Source organism: Pongo pygmaeus, chromosome 2 (assembly GCF_028885625.2).
Source record: "Pongo pygmaeus isolate AG05252 chromosome 2, NHGRI_mPonPyg2-v2.0_pri, whole genome shotgun sequence".
In the NCBI taxonomy this organism is placed as follows: Eukaryota; Metazoa; Chordata; class Mammalia; order Primates; family Hominidae; genus Pongo; species Pongo pygmaeus.
Window position 1 is genome coordinate 106891541 of NC_085930.1, and position 13460 is coordinate 106905000.

Consider the following 13460-nt stretch of genomic DNA (forward strand, 5'->3'; position numbering starts at 1 on the left):
AAAATTAGCTGCCCGTGGTGGCCTGCGCCTGGGATCCCAGCTACTTGGGAGGCTGAGGCAGGAGAATCGCTTGAACCTGGGAGGTGGAGGCTGCAGTGAGCTGAGATCATGCCACTGCACTCCAGCCTGGGCAAAAGAGCGAAACTCCATCGAAAAAAAAATTACATTCAACTGGATAATCCAGGAAAATCTCTTTCTTAAGGTTCACAGGCCGAATTACATATTGAAAGCCACTTCCTTCACAGCACTACCCGGATTAGTTTTTGCTGAGTGACCCGGGCTCGCGAGAGCCGCCTCAGGTCTCCGCTGGCACACCGGGTTCCCGCCAACACCGGGACCAGGGCGGAGCCGCCGCGAGGGGGCGCCACGAGGCGTACTGATGGTGCCCATGGCGTCCCAGGACGGCCTCCGCAGGGGCCGTGGAGGCACACGCCTGAGCCTCCACCTCCTGATCTGGCTTCAGCTCCTTCAACCCCTGCTCAGTGAGGCTGGGAGTGGACAGGGCGGGGCTGGGCTGCGCCCACGCTGGGTGTGGGGTGGCAGTGGGGGTGCTGTGGGAATAGGCAGACGCGGAGGAGGCGCCGCCAGGCCAGCTCCTGTTCGCCGCGGGTCCCCGTCTTCACCAGGTGAGCCATACCGACCCGAGGAGGATTCCAGAATGACCCCGGCAAGCCCAGAAGCCCGGACGCCTCCTGTGCACCCGAAATTCCCCAAAATTCCAGAAACCTCTGTAGCTCCAGGGTCTCCAGCACCCGCAGGGCCTCCAGGATCCTGGGTTACTTCAGCATCTACAGTGGGAGAAGCCTTGGAACCCGACGGGATCTCCGACCTTGGAAGGCACCTTTCTCAGGGTATTGTTTCTGGTGCTAGATCTGTCCTGGCCTGCGGGGGAGGTCAAAGAGGACGCAGCCCGGCTCACGGAGGTTGAGGGTCAGACCCTGACCTAGATGATTTGAGAGAGAGGATAACCCGCCTCCGCCCTGGGCAGCCTAGTGGGGGTGGTGGGAAGGTAGTGGCTTCACTTCCAGTCCCCTCTCTTTACTGAGCCCACCAGCCTGTGGCCACCGTGTTTCAAGGATAATTGGAGGATTGCCAGCCCCAAACAGGAAGTGGCCCTGGCAGGTGAGCCTGCAGACCAGCAACAGACACCACTGCGGAGGCTCCCTCATCGACAGGCGCTGGGTGCTCACTGCCGCCCACTGTGTCTTTAGGTGAGTGTTTGGGGCTCAGAGCTTGGGCCCTGATCAGGCTGTGGGACCTGGAGCCAGTCTGTCCCCTTCCCTGAGCTTCCTCTTCCTCATCTGTAAAAGGGGGTGACAGCCCCATAGTTTTTATCCAGTCTGGGTGAGACCTGAGTATTTGCATTTCTAACAAGTTTCCGGGTGTTGCCGCCGCCGTTGATCTGGGGACCACTGGCTAAAGTGGTCAGGGGTCTTGGGGGGATGTGGTTTGGAGGGAGGGAGGTGGCTGCTGGCTGGCATAGGAAGATGGGACCAGGCTGGGAAGCACCTGGAAGGTGTGGAAGGGGAGCATAGACGTTCCACCAGGATCTCTGTGAAGGCCATCTTTTCTCTCAATAGTAATTTGGAATACAAGGTGAAGCTGGGAGACACTGACTTGCATGCTGGTTCCAAAGAGGCACTGGTGATCCCTGTTCGAGACATCGTTTTTCCTGGCAATTTTGATTTTGCCACTTTGACAAACGACATTGCCCTTGCTCTGCTCGCCTACTCTGTGAATTATTCCTCACATATCCAGCCTGTGTGCCTCCCCGAAAAGCTTTTTGAAGTGGAAGCTGGGACAGAGTGCTGGGTGACTGGATGGGGCCGAGTGTCAGAGAGTGGTGAGACAGGCAAGATGCTGAGGTGGGACAGTCTGGTGGGCTGGGCTTGGCCTGCAAGCTATTGGGAGAGGCAGGGAGGCCATTTTCTAGCAGGTGGGTGAGGGAGGAGGGTGGAGAAGATGCTGCCAGGAAGTAATTTAACAACTATGTTATGAATTTCTGTTGTCATATTGGGGCCTTGGGGCTTGGGGGCCAGGTGTAGTGGGTTCTCTTCAGGGTGAATTTCAGCTCAGGGTGATGAGCTGTCTGCCAATAGGAGCCAACCCCCACTAGAAGGACCTGCCTTGATGGGTTGAACTTCTTCACCCTAGCAGTGTAGGCCAAGCCAGAGCAACCCTGCCGGTGAGGCTGTGGGGACTCCTATCCTTAGGGAGAGGCACTACCTGTCTAAGAGTCTGTGATCCTGCTCTAGAAAGTAAAGATGCTTTACTGATGCACAGGACAGCCTGTCATTTCTGCTGATACTCAGAGTGACAGATACTTGGTTGACATTTTGCAGGCTGACAAGGCCTTGCCTCTCCCTCTCCTGATCTGTTTTTCCTTTTACTGTCTTGATTTTGCTTCTTGTCCTTTCCTTTCTCCATGTCAACATTAAGCTCGAGTTTCCTTCTATGTCAAGTGGGGACATTATCCACTGCCCTGACTTCCTTTAATTTGGGCAGTTGTGTTAAACACACCAATCAGGACTCAGAGTGGGCACTGGGGGCTCCTGTTCTATCCCTTTGTGAAGATCCACTCTCTTGTAAATTGTCTCTTTGCAGTTTCAGGACCAATGCCACTTGTTCTTCAGGAGACTGAGCTAAACATTATGCGTCATGAGAAATGTCGTGAGGTGCTCAAGAAGAAGAGTATATCCAAGAGTAAAATGGTCATGAGGGGGACCGTCTGTGGCTATAATGACCAAGGGAAGGATGCCTGTCAGGTCAGTTCATGGGCATCTTGCTGCCTCAGCATTGCAATTGTCTCCTGAAAGCTTCCTCATCCCCAGCCAGTAGGGCCTGGGTTATCTCCTAGCCCCACTCTGTTTACCCTTATTCATGGTAATAGGATGTGAGGACAAGCCACCAAGCCTCTCCTGGGCAGCCTACCTGATCCTTCAGGAGAGAGCAACTGACACAGCCTGGAGTGGGAGGAGGGGTGAATCAGGCAGGTCCCACCAACAATACATGTTCCATGTTTTGAGCCCCTTCTTTGTGACAGGCAGTGTACTCAGGTAAGCACTTGACTCATTATTGTCTCAGAGTAGGCACGATTTCATTAGGTATATTCCGTTTTTTGGAACACGCCTTTTTAGTAGGTACATGATTTTGGTTTATTGGAAATTGTCAATTCTCAGATCTCATATTGACAGATACCTGAGGCTAGGAGGGTCTTAGGGGTTCCTGGGGAAGCCCGCTGAGTGCCTAGCTCTGCAGTGCATTGCAGTGCAATTAGCCTGCTCTGATGTGGATCCTATTTCTTTCCTACAGTGACTGTCTTTCTTTTTCCAGGGAGATTCTGGGGGGCCCCTGGTCTGTGAATTAAATGGCACATGGGTCCAGGTGGGGATTGTGAGCTGGGGCGTTGGCTGCGGTCGCAAAGGATACCCTGGAGTTTACACAGAAGTTAGTTTCTACAAGAAATGGATTACTGATCACCTGAGACAAGCTTCCTGTTTGAATTCAGCAGACTTCGTCATCCTAGTCGTGTGTCTGGTGATGCCCCTGGGCATCCTGGTGACCCCGTGATCAGACCCCATTCCACTCTTCTGCTGTTTCTGAGTCTCACACTTAGGTGTCTCCTCTGACCAACTTCCCACTCCTTCTCAGTGACCTTTCCGCAAATCCCAGTTGGAATCCATGGGCCTTCTGGAGATCTGTACAATAGAGCATGGCAGGGAGACTGGGGCCTGGAAAGTGCCCCTGCCTGGTGCTCTGGTCACTTGCCTCAGCCATGCCTGCACCAGGGCTGTGCTCTGGCTGGTGGGAAGGAGGGTGTGAACCGATTCCAGCTAGAGGGCCAGCTGCCCTGCCAGGTGGGCCACGGTGACTCATCAATATCTGGAGGAACATCTATCAAAGAAGATACATCATCAATGGTGAAGCAAGTGTTAGACGTGGTTCTGGTTTCAGGGCTCCCACCTGAGACTTTGTGAAACCAGCCAACTGGGTGATTGCTCAGAGAGAGTGAAGGAGGCATTACCAGGTCCCTGCAGACGTGTGAGGCCTGGGACTTCCACTCTGGCTCAGTTGTCTGGGGCTGGGAGAAGTTCCCCTGCAGCCCAGTGTGGATCCATCTGTGAGTGGACAGCCTCTGCCACACTAGTGCTTTTGGAGCAACCCATTCTTGGCAGCCGCTTCCTCAGTGCCCTAGTGGTCACTTTCAGGGACACCACAAGTTGTGTTGAGGCAGTTATGAAGTGTGGAGTTTTCATAAATCAACTGAATAAATGTTTGGAGAGTCTCCTGTTTCTGAAGCTCTGCTCACTGGGGAGTTTGGTTGAATATAACATACTCTATAGAGAACTGGCTTCCCATTTAACTAAGGAAGCTATTTATGGTTCTTATTAAGATGTAGAAGGACAGGTGAGGCCTTGCCTCCTCAGACATGAGCTCTAGGGATGATTTTAGCCAATGGGTCTTGTTCCCTGTATGCCTGTTATATCCATCAGCATCTCTGCAGGGAGCTCTGTAGTTGAGCTTAACAGTCTCTACAGTTAGGGATAGGGGATCAAGAGACACTGGAACTAGGCCCAGGAGTGAAGTTCAGGTGTGAGAAATATTCCTCCTCATCTACTGCTTCTCCTTGCTGCTCCCTCCCACTTGGTTACCAAAGATATGCATTCCCACCGGGAGAAGGGCAAGAGAGATTCACTGTAGTATACATAGATTCTCTCCCCTCATTACAAAGTCTGGTGTCCTGGAGTTTCTCTGTCTAGCTACTGATCAACCCCCTCCCAGCCTCTTGCCCTTTGCCCTTCTAAGGTTGAATGTTTAACCCCCAGGTATGGGTGGGCTTCAGTGGACAGTCTGTATCAGTCCCTTCTGTTGCCTGAGGAAGGCTGAGGCCGAGAGACTGAGAGCTTACATCAAACCCAGTCTCTTAATGAATATAGCACTACCTGCTTTAAGAAACCACTGATTTATTCATAGATTAATAAAACAAATTTAACTTTTTTTCCCTAGAACATCCCATTACAGTGTTCTTGGTCAGTAGGTAGCTTTCTCCATCTCGTGGCTTGCTCTCAGTCCTGTAGTTAATGCTTTACCTGCATCAGAATCCCCTAAGGCTTGTGAAATACAGATTACTGGCCTGCACAGTGGCTTATCCCTATAATCCCAGCTACTTGGGAGACTGAGGCAGGAGGATCCCTTGAGGCCAGGAGCTTGAGACCAGCCTGAGCACATAGCATGTCTCTTAAAAAAAATTAGCTGGGCATGGTGGCCTGTGCCTGTAGTCCCAGCTACTCTGGAGGCTGAGCAGGAAGAAGTCTTGAGCCCAGGAGTTTGAGGCTGCAGAGATATATGATCATGCCACTGCCCTCCAACCTGGGGGACAGGAGGAAACCTCATCTCTTAAAACAAAATTACAGATTACTGGTTCCTGGTTCCACCCCTGGTGTTTTCAATCCTGTAGGTCTGGGACAGGGCCTACATTCTCTGTCTTTCAGGTAGAAAGACCTTAAAAGAATGTACATTTCTAACAAGAATGTACATTTACCTGAAAGACCTAAAGAATGTACATTTCTAAGTTCCTGGCTCATGCTAATACTGCTGGTCTGGAGACCTCACTTTGAGAAGCAATGCTCTGCATTAACAAGAATAGAAAAAGCAACCTCCTGTTGACTGCCTTGGCATGGAAGTGGCACACATCACCTCTATTCATGTGGACCCACTTAGGTGCCAGGCTGGGGAGGGAATGTGGCTCCAAGTCCAGCTGATCACCTCCCAATCTCTGCCATGCCTAGCAGATCCAAAGACAGCATTCTTCTGCAAAAAATCCCTGTGGAAGCCCAAGGCCTGGCACAAGCCACCATTCCTTTTAGCTGTCACGATCTTACTGGTTGTCTGTGGAAGAGGACACATGTCTTTCCTTTCTCTGGTCTCCCCCAAGAGTCCTTATTTTACAGTAGTCTTAGATCCAGCTCAAATATCACTTTTTCAAAGACATCTTCTCTGATTCCATAGCCTTACGGTTCTTTTCCTTTTTTGTGCTTTCTCCATCTTTCCAGATTCTCAAACCAAGAGTAATTGTGAAACTCTCTAGTGCGCTGGGACCAGGGAACCAAGGGTGTAGTCAGAGGCTGGGCAACAGGATGCCATTAGTAGTCCAGGGATGCGGTGCACCTTCATCGGTCAGGTTCTCTGGGCATTGTCACCAACTTAAAACCCTTGGGGGTGCTTTCATGGGGCCCGCCACCCTGGGAGCAATCACAGACTCAGGACTCCCAGGTCGTCCTCAAGAACAGGCAGGAGGTAGAGGTGAGGGAAATGCGCCAGTTTTGCGGGGAGCTGTCAGGAGTTCCCGGCGCCATCACGTGCTACAGTGCGGTCACGTGTGCGGCCGCCAGGCACGTGCCGGGCTCTCGGGAACCGTCTCCGCAGCCGCCAGGTGGCACCTCCCCAGCCTCATGGCCGTCTCGCGGTCGAGCCTCGGCGTGGGGTCCGGAACCTCCAGGCCCTCGGTCCTGAGCCGCCGCGTCCTGCTCCCGCTGCTGCTTCTGCTGCCGCTGAGCTCGGGTGAGGTGGGCGCTCCTCCGCAGCTCTACCTTCCCTCTCCCCGGCCCCAGCCCTGCTCCGCCTCCGGCTCCGTGCCTGGCCTTGGAGGCCAGGGACCGGCCCAGGGGTGTGGCTGCCTACTCTTGGGTCGGGGATGTTTGCGGCCCACGCACCCCGCGGTCAGCTCTCCTCTACTACTCGCGCCCAGGACCTCGCCAGGGCGATTCCAGGATCTTAAACTCCTGCCTCCTCTTGCCTCCTCCGTCAGGGCACACCTGTCCTACAGCGCCCTGGACCAGCGGTGCGGGGAACCCCTGCCTACTCTCCTCCACTGGCAGTCTCTTCCTTCGCTGCCAGTCTGGACACCGTGGCTAATGTCCCTACCACCCGAGCCGCCCTCAGGCCTCTCATAGGCTCCCCCTCCACCCCCCGCTCTGATCTTCTCATGGAGCTGAGCCCCACTGGAGACCCCACTTGGACATGCTTTTTGGCCCAGGAAAATTCTTGGTCCCCATCCACTACAGGAATATTCTAAAATTCACCTTCTTCCCAGATCATCTATTTCAACCCAGCTTGCCTCCCTAGCAGCCCGTCATTCCCTCAGAAAACACAGGCTTTGGGTGCTGTCTTCCTGAACCCAATCCCCAAACCCACAGGGGCCCCTCCAAACTGGACTGCTCAACACCACCCTCACCTACTTCTTTAGGAGTCAGAGAGGCCTGCTTCTGGTGCAGGGCCAGCAGCTCACCTGTACCCTGCTGTGTGGGCTCTCCCTGTGCGACACTCCCTCCACCATCCTCTCTTATACGTATCCTCTTGTTTTCGCTTTGCTGATTTTTCTCCCCCATCTCTTGCCCCTTCACTGCCAGACCTCCCAAATGTCTTCACTCCATGCTTCCTGCCAGTGCCTCCTCGCTCCCCACTTAACCCTTTGTTCCTTCCTGGGCTCTCTCCACTCTGATCATCCCTGGCCTTTGTACCACCCCCTCCTCTTTCATTTTCTGTGGTCTCCTGATTCTCCTCTACCTCAAGGGTAACTCCCCCTCTCCTCTGTGTCTGTCCCATGCCACCCTGCTCTGTTCATCCCGGACGTGTTGGTGTCCCCTAAGCTGCTCTCTTTTTCCTGCTCCTCCCCTCTTAACTCCTCCCTGGGTGAACTCACTTGAGCTGCCATTTATGCGATGGTGCCTCATAAAACTTGTCTGGATGTGCAGCTGCCTCCTGGACATCTCTACCTGAAAGGCCTAGAAACATCTCAACCCCTTGGGGTCAATGCTGAGGTCTTCTTCTTCCTGCCAACTGACTTCTCTCATTGTTTCCTAACTAAGTGGATGGCAGCCACTTTTCTCCAAAACCAGAAACTGGGGTGTGATCCTAGACCCACCCATGTGCCTAAGTCCCCCACACAGCTCACTGTGTCTGTTCTCACAGCCACTTCCTCATTCAGACCTTCTCATTTCTTGCCTTGGTTCTGCAGAGCCTCTGGTGGGATCTCAGTGCCTCAGTCTTGTCATCTTCCTGTCTAATATCTGGGCTGCCTATGCAAGCCTGGCTCAGTCATACCTCTGTTGATCTCCCTTTTCCCAGAGGGTCTCACCCTGGCTTCTTGGCCAGGCTTTCGAGGCCTTCATGACTGATGCCTGACTCTCCTCCCCTGGCTCATCTCTTGCCATCACAGGTCTTGCCCCTCATCCTCTGCAGTCTGGCATACACGATGATGTTTCTCCTGCAAGGAATGTGATCATCACTTTTCATTTCTGTTTACCTTCTCATCTTTAACACCTGGCACAGTAAGCCCTCCTCCCACTGAAGTGATCTTTTCTGTCCACCACTTCTTCTGGGCTCCCCTGAAGCCTGCCGCCCTGTCCCTGCACTGATCTCATGCAGGTGGTTGTGTATTTACCTCTGTCCACCCTGCTGGACACTGTATTCCTTGAGAGTAGGCTCTATTTGACACACCTCTGTCTCCCCAGCCTCTGGCTCCAGGCTGGGAACAGAGTGGGAGATTAGGACCTATTTGGTGAATGAATGAATGAACTAATTTAAAAATGCACCTCTTTGCTGTCATCCTGTCATGAATGCTTGCTTCATCTCTGTCCCTCTTTTCTCCTCCAGGTTATAAAGAGGACACAACTAATCCAGGTAGGTAGGGTGAGACCCTGCTGCAGGAAAAGCTGAAGCTCTTGGGAGGGTATGTCTGAAGAGAGTCACATAGACAGTGGTTCTGGGTCTGTAGGAAGCAGGCATTTGGTCTAAGGGGTCTGTTTTCTAAAGAACAGCCTGCAGCTACCAGAACATACAGACCTAACAGCCTAGAGTAAAGAGGATCTTGGCCTCCCATAGGAATGCTGAGCCTCTTGGAATTCAGCCCAGGCCTCATCTTAGACCCTTTTGCACACAGAACCTTTCGAGCTCGAAGCCGTTCAGTTGCAGATAGAGCTTCCTGGGCCTTGTGGCAGTGTCAACAGAGCCCAGCTCTTCTGGGTTTCCTGTCTTTTTCCTTACACCTTAGGCATGGAGCGTTGGGTTACTCCTGTTCTTCAGTTTATGGGCCTCCATTCTCATCGGTCCTGCCAGAACTCTACCCTAATTCATTATAGAATGGATGACTGATGGATTAAGTTAGTTATCTTTGCTTCTGTCCAAGCTCCACTCCCATTCCCCTTCTCCACTCGCTTAATCTTTCTTGGGGATCTTTCTGTTTGTGTGGGCTCTTCTAAAAATACATATTGCTGTCTTGTGTGCATGTATTTTTAATTTACATAAGTGGTATGTTCTCTGTATCTCTTTCTGTTCTCCCTTCTTTTAATTCAGCCTCATTAAGACATTTTTAAAATTTGGAAATAATTTGAAACTTACAAAACACTGCAAAAATACAAGTAGTACAAGGAACATGCACACATATATAATTTTTTTCAGAATCAGTGGAGGGTAACATACAGCACGGCTCTTTATTGCTAAATACTTTGGTATGTATTTTCTGAGAATATTCTCTTCCATAACCACAGTACACTTAACAACTTCAAAAGTTTACAATGATACCATACTTTTATCTACTATCCATATTCTAATTTGGTCAGTTCTCCAAACTCCTACTTCAGCAGTGCATGAAGGTGTATAGGTTGCCACAGACCTACCAACCCTTAGTGTGATCCTGCTTTTATGTTTTTTGCCAGTCTAATAGATTGAAAAATCACTTATTGATTTAATTTTCATTTTTCTCATTATTGTTGAGTTTGATCATGTCTCAATATGTTGTTGGCTTCTTGAGTTTCCTCTTCTAATAAATTGCTTGTCTCTATCCTTTGCCTATTATCTCTTTTTTCTCTTGTTGGTTTCCTAAAGTTTCTTGCATAAAGTCTTGTATTCATTTTAGATACTGCAAATATTTCCTCCCTATCTGTCCCCTGTCTGTTAACTTTGCTCCTGGGCCAAAACCTCTCGATTTTGATATAATCAGGTTAATCAGTTTATGCTTTATGGTTTGTGTTTGAGGTTTTAAGGAGTCCTTTCCTACCCCATGTCATATGATTTATTTATTTTACAGTTTTACCTTTTACCTTTAGATCTTCAAGTGCTATTAGCAAGGAATCCAGTTTTGGTTTTCTTATTTCTCTTATAGTGTGCGAGTTTTCCCAACACCGTGTACTCAACAGTCCTTCTTTTACCCAGTGATTGTGGTGGCTCCTTTATTTACATCAAGTTTGCGCAGCACATGAAACAATCTCAAGCTCTCTATTCTTTTCCATTGTCACTTTCCATTGTCTGTCCTTGTGACAGTACCACATTGTTTTTATTATTATGGCTTTCACATGTGTCTTAATATCTGCTAGGACAAATGGCCCTTCTTTGCTGTGCTTCTTCAAAGACTGAGCTATTCATAGACCTTTGTTTTTCTGTTTCAGTTTCAGAATAAGTTTATCAAGTTTCTTAAAAATTCTAACTTACAAAATGAATTTATAGATTAATTTTGGAAAAATTACATCTAAAATATTTAGCTGTTTTTTTTTTTTTTTTTTTTTTTGAGATGGAATCTTGCACTATTGCCCAGGCTGGAGTGCAGTGGCGTGATCTTGGCTCACTGCAACCTCCGGCCCCTGGGTTCAAGCAATTCTTCTGCCTCAGCCTCCCAAGTAGCTGGGATTACAGGTGCCCGCCACCACGCCCAGCTAATTTTTTTGTATTTTTAGTAGAGACGGGGTTTCATTATGTTGGCCAGGCTGGTCTCGAACTCCTGACCTTGTGATCCGCTTGCCTGCGCCTCCCAAAGTGCTGGGATTACAGGCGTGAGCCACCGCGCCAGGCCTTAGCTGTTCTTTTAAGAGCAGGGACTGTCTTGCCATTTATGCTGATCATTTTCTGTGTCCTTTATTAGAGTTTTAAGTTTATTACCACAGGAGTCCTATGTGGTGTTAGGTAAGTTAATTCCTATGAACTTTTATCATTTTTTTTGCTGCTGAAAATGTATCTTACTTCAGTATATTTTCTAGTTGGTTGTGCTGGGATAAAAAAACATTATTGTTTTTAAAAGGAAATTGTTTTATTGAAGTATTATATGCATTCCAAAAGAATGCACAAATTATGAAGGTCCAGCTGAAGGAATTGTCACACAGTGAGCACACCTGTGTTATCACCACCCAGGTTAAAAAGTAGAATAAGTATGTAGAGAGGCTGAGGTGCGAGGATTGCTTGAGCCCAGGAGTTTGAGACCAGCTCTGGCAACATAGCAAGACTGTCTCTAAAAAAATTTTTTAAAAATTAGCCAGGTATGGTGGCAACTGCCTGTAGTCCCAGTGACTTGGGAGGCTGAGGTGAGAGGATTGCTTGAGCCTGGGAGGTCAAGGCTGCAGTGAGCTGTGACACTGCACTGCAGCGTGGGTGACAGAGCGAGACCCTGTCTCAAAAAAAAAAAAAAAAAAAAAAAAAAGGCTAAACCAGCACCCAGCAGCCCCCTTGCGTTCTCTCAGTTATTTCCTCTGCCCTCCTTCCACAAAGTGTCCTTATTCCTGGTCTCTGGTGGGATAGGTTCTTTTCTGCCTGTTCTTTAGTGTTGTGTGATGTTTGTTGTAAGTTTGGGGTATATCTAACTTTTGTAAAGTTAAGGATTTTCCGTCTATTTCTAGTTTAAGTAAGAGGGTTTTTTTTTGTAAGTCATAAATATGTGTTAAATTTTTCAAATGACTTTTTCTGTGTCCGTGGAGGAAAGCACATGGTCTTTCTGTCTTCAGATTGTTAGAACCTTTTATGTGGAGAATCCACTGAGAATTCTTTCAATGTGGAACCACCCTTGCACTCCTGGGACAATCCTTAATCATCATGGTGCATTGTTTTTTAAAAATACAACGTTAGCTACTATTTTATTTAGAATGCTTGCATCTGTGTTTCTTCATACATTCATACAACCATATAACTTGACTGATAGAACTGTGTGAAAACTGAGTATGTGACCTGTGAGTGAGGGGCCTCTGGGGTCTCCTTGCTGGCACTTTGAATGTTCAGTGTGAAAACTTCTGACACGGAAGTCAGGAGCTTTTCTTGACTCTGAGCAGCGTAGGGGACAGAGGCCTTCTGCATCTAAGAAATGCAGCAAGCATTATAGCTTTTCAGAAGTGGCGGAGGAACTTCCCCAGATGCAAGAAAATGCATTTCTTGCCTTGGGGCTCCTTCTCTGGTTGCCTTTGTTTTGAGGTCCTGGGCTGAAGGCTCCCTGTGACTCAGAATCTCTCTCCATGCCTCTGCCTTGATACTTTTTACGTTTGTCACTGTCACTTTCCGTCAAGCTCAGTGCCTTTGGGCAGGCCATTGCCCTTCTCTCACCCTCACTTTCCCCATCTCTGAAATGGGAAGAGGCCCTGAGTTTACAGCTTTGTGCAAATTGGCCCTGTAGGGCATCTAGGTCTCAGTCTTTCTCATCCTCCTCTATGTGGTTCCTGTGTCTCCCTGGCACACTTCTTCCTGAAGTTTGTGGTGAGCCCTGGTGGTCGGAGGATTTGGAAATGACCCGCCATTGGCCCTGGGAGGTGAGCCTCCGGATGGAAAATGAGCACGTGTGTGGAGGGGCCCTCATCGACCCCACCTGGGTGGTGACTGCGGCCCATTGCATCCAAGGGTGAGTGTGGCCCATGTGTCCAGGGCTTGGAGACCCCGAGCTACCATGGGCCCAACCCAGCTTCCTCATTTCCTGAGTGAAACAGTGTGGGAGGGAGGTAGGGAATGGGAAGGGCACCTGGGATAAGTGAGAATTGTGTTCGGGGTCTCCTGGGGGCCAGGGACTGAGCTAGGGCAGGAGCCCCTAGCAACAAAGACTGCACCCTAAGCTGAGCAACAGGAAAACCCAGAACACGCCCCCTACCCCATCATGCATGAGAGCATATGTGTACACCAACACTTCCACACCTGCACGCACAACACACAGACCAGGCCACCTTGAATCAATTTGAATGATGAATGAGGAGGCAGTCAGCTCTCCGACCTTCAGTGCCCTCAGTCTGGATTAGGCAGATTGGGTGGAGGCAGGACTCCTGCTAAAGGGATAGGGCCGCAGGGAGGTAGGAGTGTGTTCCTGCTTGGGAGTCTGATACCTACCAGGTGGGGCTCTCTGTTTCCCACAGCACCAAAGAGTACTCAGTGGTGCTTGGCACCTCCAAGCTGCAGCCCATGAACTTCAGCAGGGCCCTCCGGGTCCCTGTGAGGGACATCATTATGCACCCCAAGTACTGGGGCCGGACCTTCATCATGGGTGATGTTGCGCTTGTCCACCTTCAAACACCTGTCACCTTCAGTGAGTACGTGCAGCCCATCTGCCTCCCGGAGCCCAGTTTCAACCTGAAGGTTGGGACGCAGTGTTGGGTGACTGGCTGGAGCCAGGTTAAGCAGCGCTTTTCAGGTGAGCAGGATGGGATGGGGGGTGGGTGCGGTAC

The 13460-nt window shown here is 50.0% G+C and overlaps 2 protein-coding genes across 2 annotated transcripts in view; both read left to right on the plus strand.

Moving 5' to 3' along the window:
• The first annotated feature begins 330 nt into the window (after window positions 1–330).
• Window positions 331–4292, plus strand: LOC129033401 (serine protease 44-like). The gene is made up of 6 exons (XM_054481937.1): window positions 331–482; window positions 627–851; window positions 1055–1211; window positions 1581–1843; window positions 2605–2765; window positions 3334–4292. Exons 1-6 carry the CDS (start codon window positions 380–382, stop codon window positions 3568–3570), a joined length of 1146 nt encoding a protein of 381 aa, XP_054337912.1. The 5' UTR covers window positions 331–379; the 3' UTR covers window positions 3571–4292.
• A 2080-nt stretch (window positions 4293–6372) lies between these two features.
• LOC129033404 (putative serine protease 45) overlaps window positions 6373–13460 on the plus strand; it is an 8831-nt gene continuing 1743 nt past the window's right edge. The window contains exons 1-4 of the mRNA XM_054481947.2: window positions 6373–6561; window positions 8656–8682; window positions 12502–12649; window positions 13152–13426. Coding sequence (XP_054337922.1) covers window positions 6453–6561; window positions 8656–8682; window positions 12502–12649; window positions 13152–13426 — 559 coding nt within the window. The 5' untranslated portion in view covers window positions 6373–6452. The remainder of the gene's footprint in view (window positions 6562–8655; window positions 8683–12501; window positions 12650–13151; window positions 13427–13460) is intronic.

What these genes read in the sequence shown, in the direction of transcription:
- LOC129033401 (XM_054481937.1), top strand. Translation starts at nt 380, where the DNA reads ATGGTGCCCATGGCGTCCCAGGACGGCCTCCGCAGGGGCCGTGGAGGC. An exon ending in TGGAAGGCACCTTTCTCAGG is followed by an intron (nt 852 to 1,054) that starts GTATTGTTTCTG and finishes TGAGCCCACCAG; the next exon opens with CCTGTGGCCACCGTGTTTCA. An exon ending in GCCGCCCACTGTGTCTTTAG is followed by an intron (nt 1,212 to 1,580) that starts GTGAGTGTTTGG and finishes TTCTCTCAATAG; the next exon opens with TAATTTGGAATACAAGGTGA.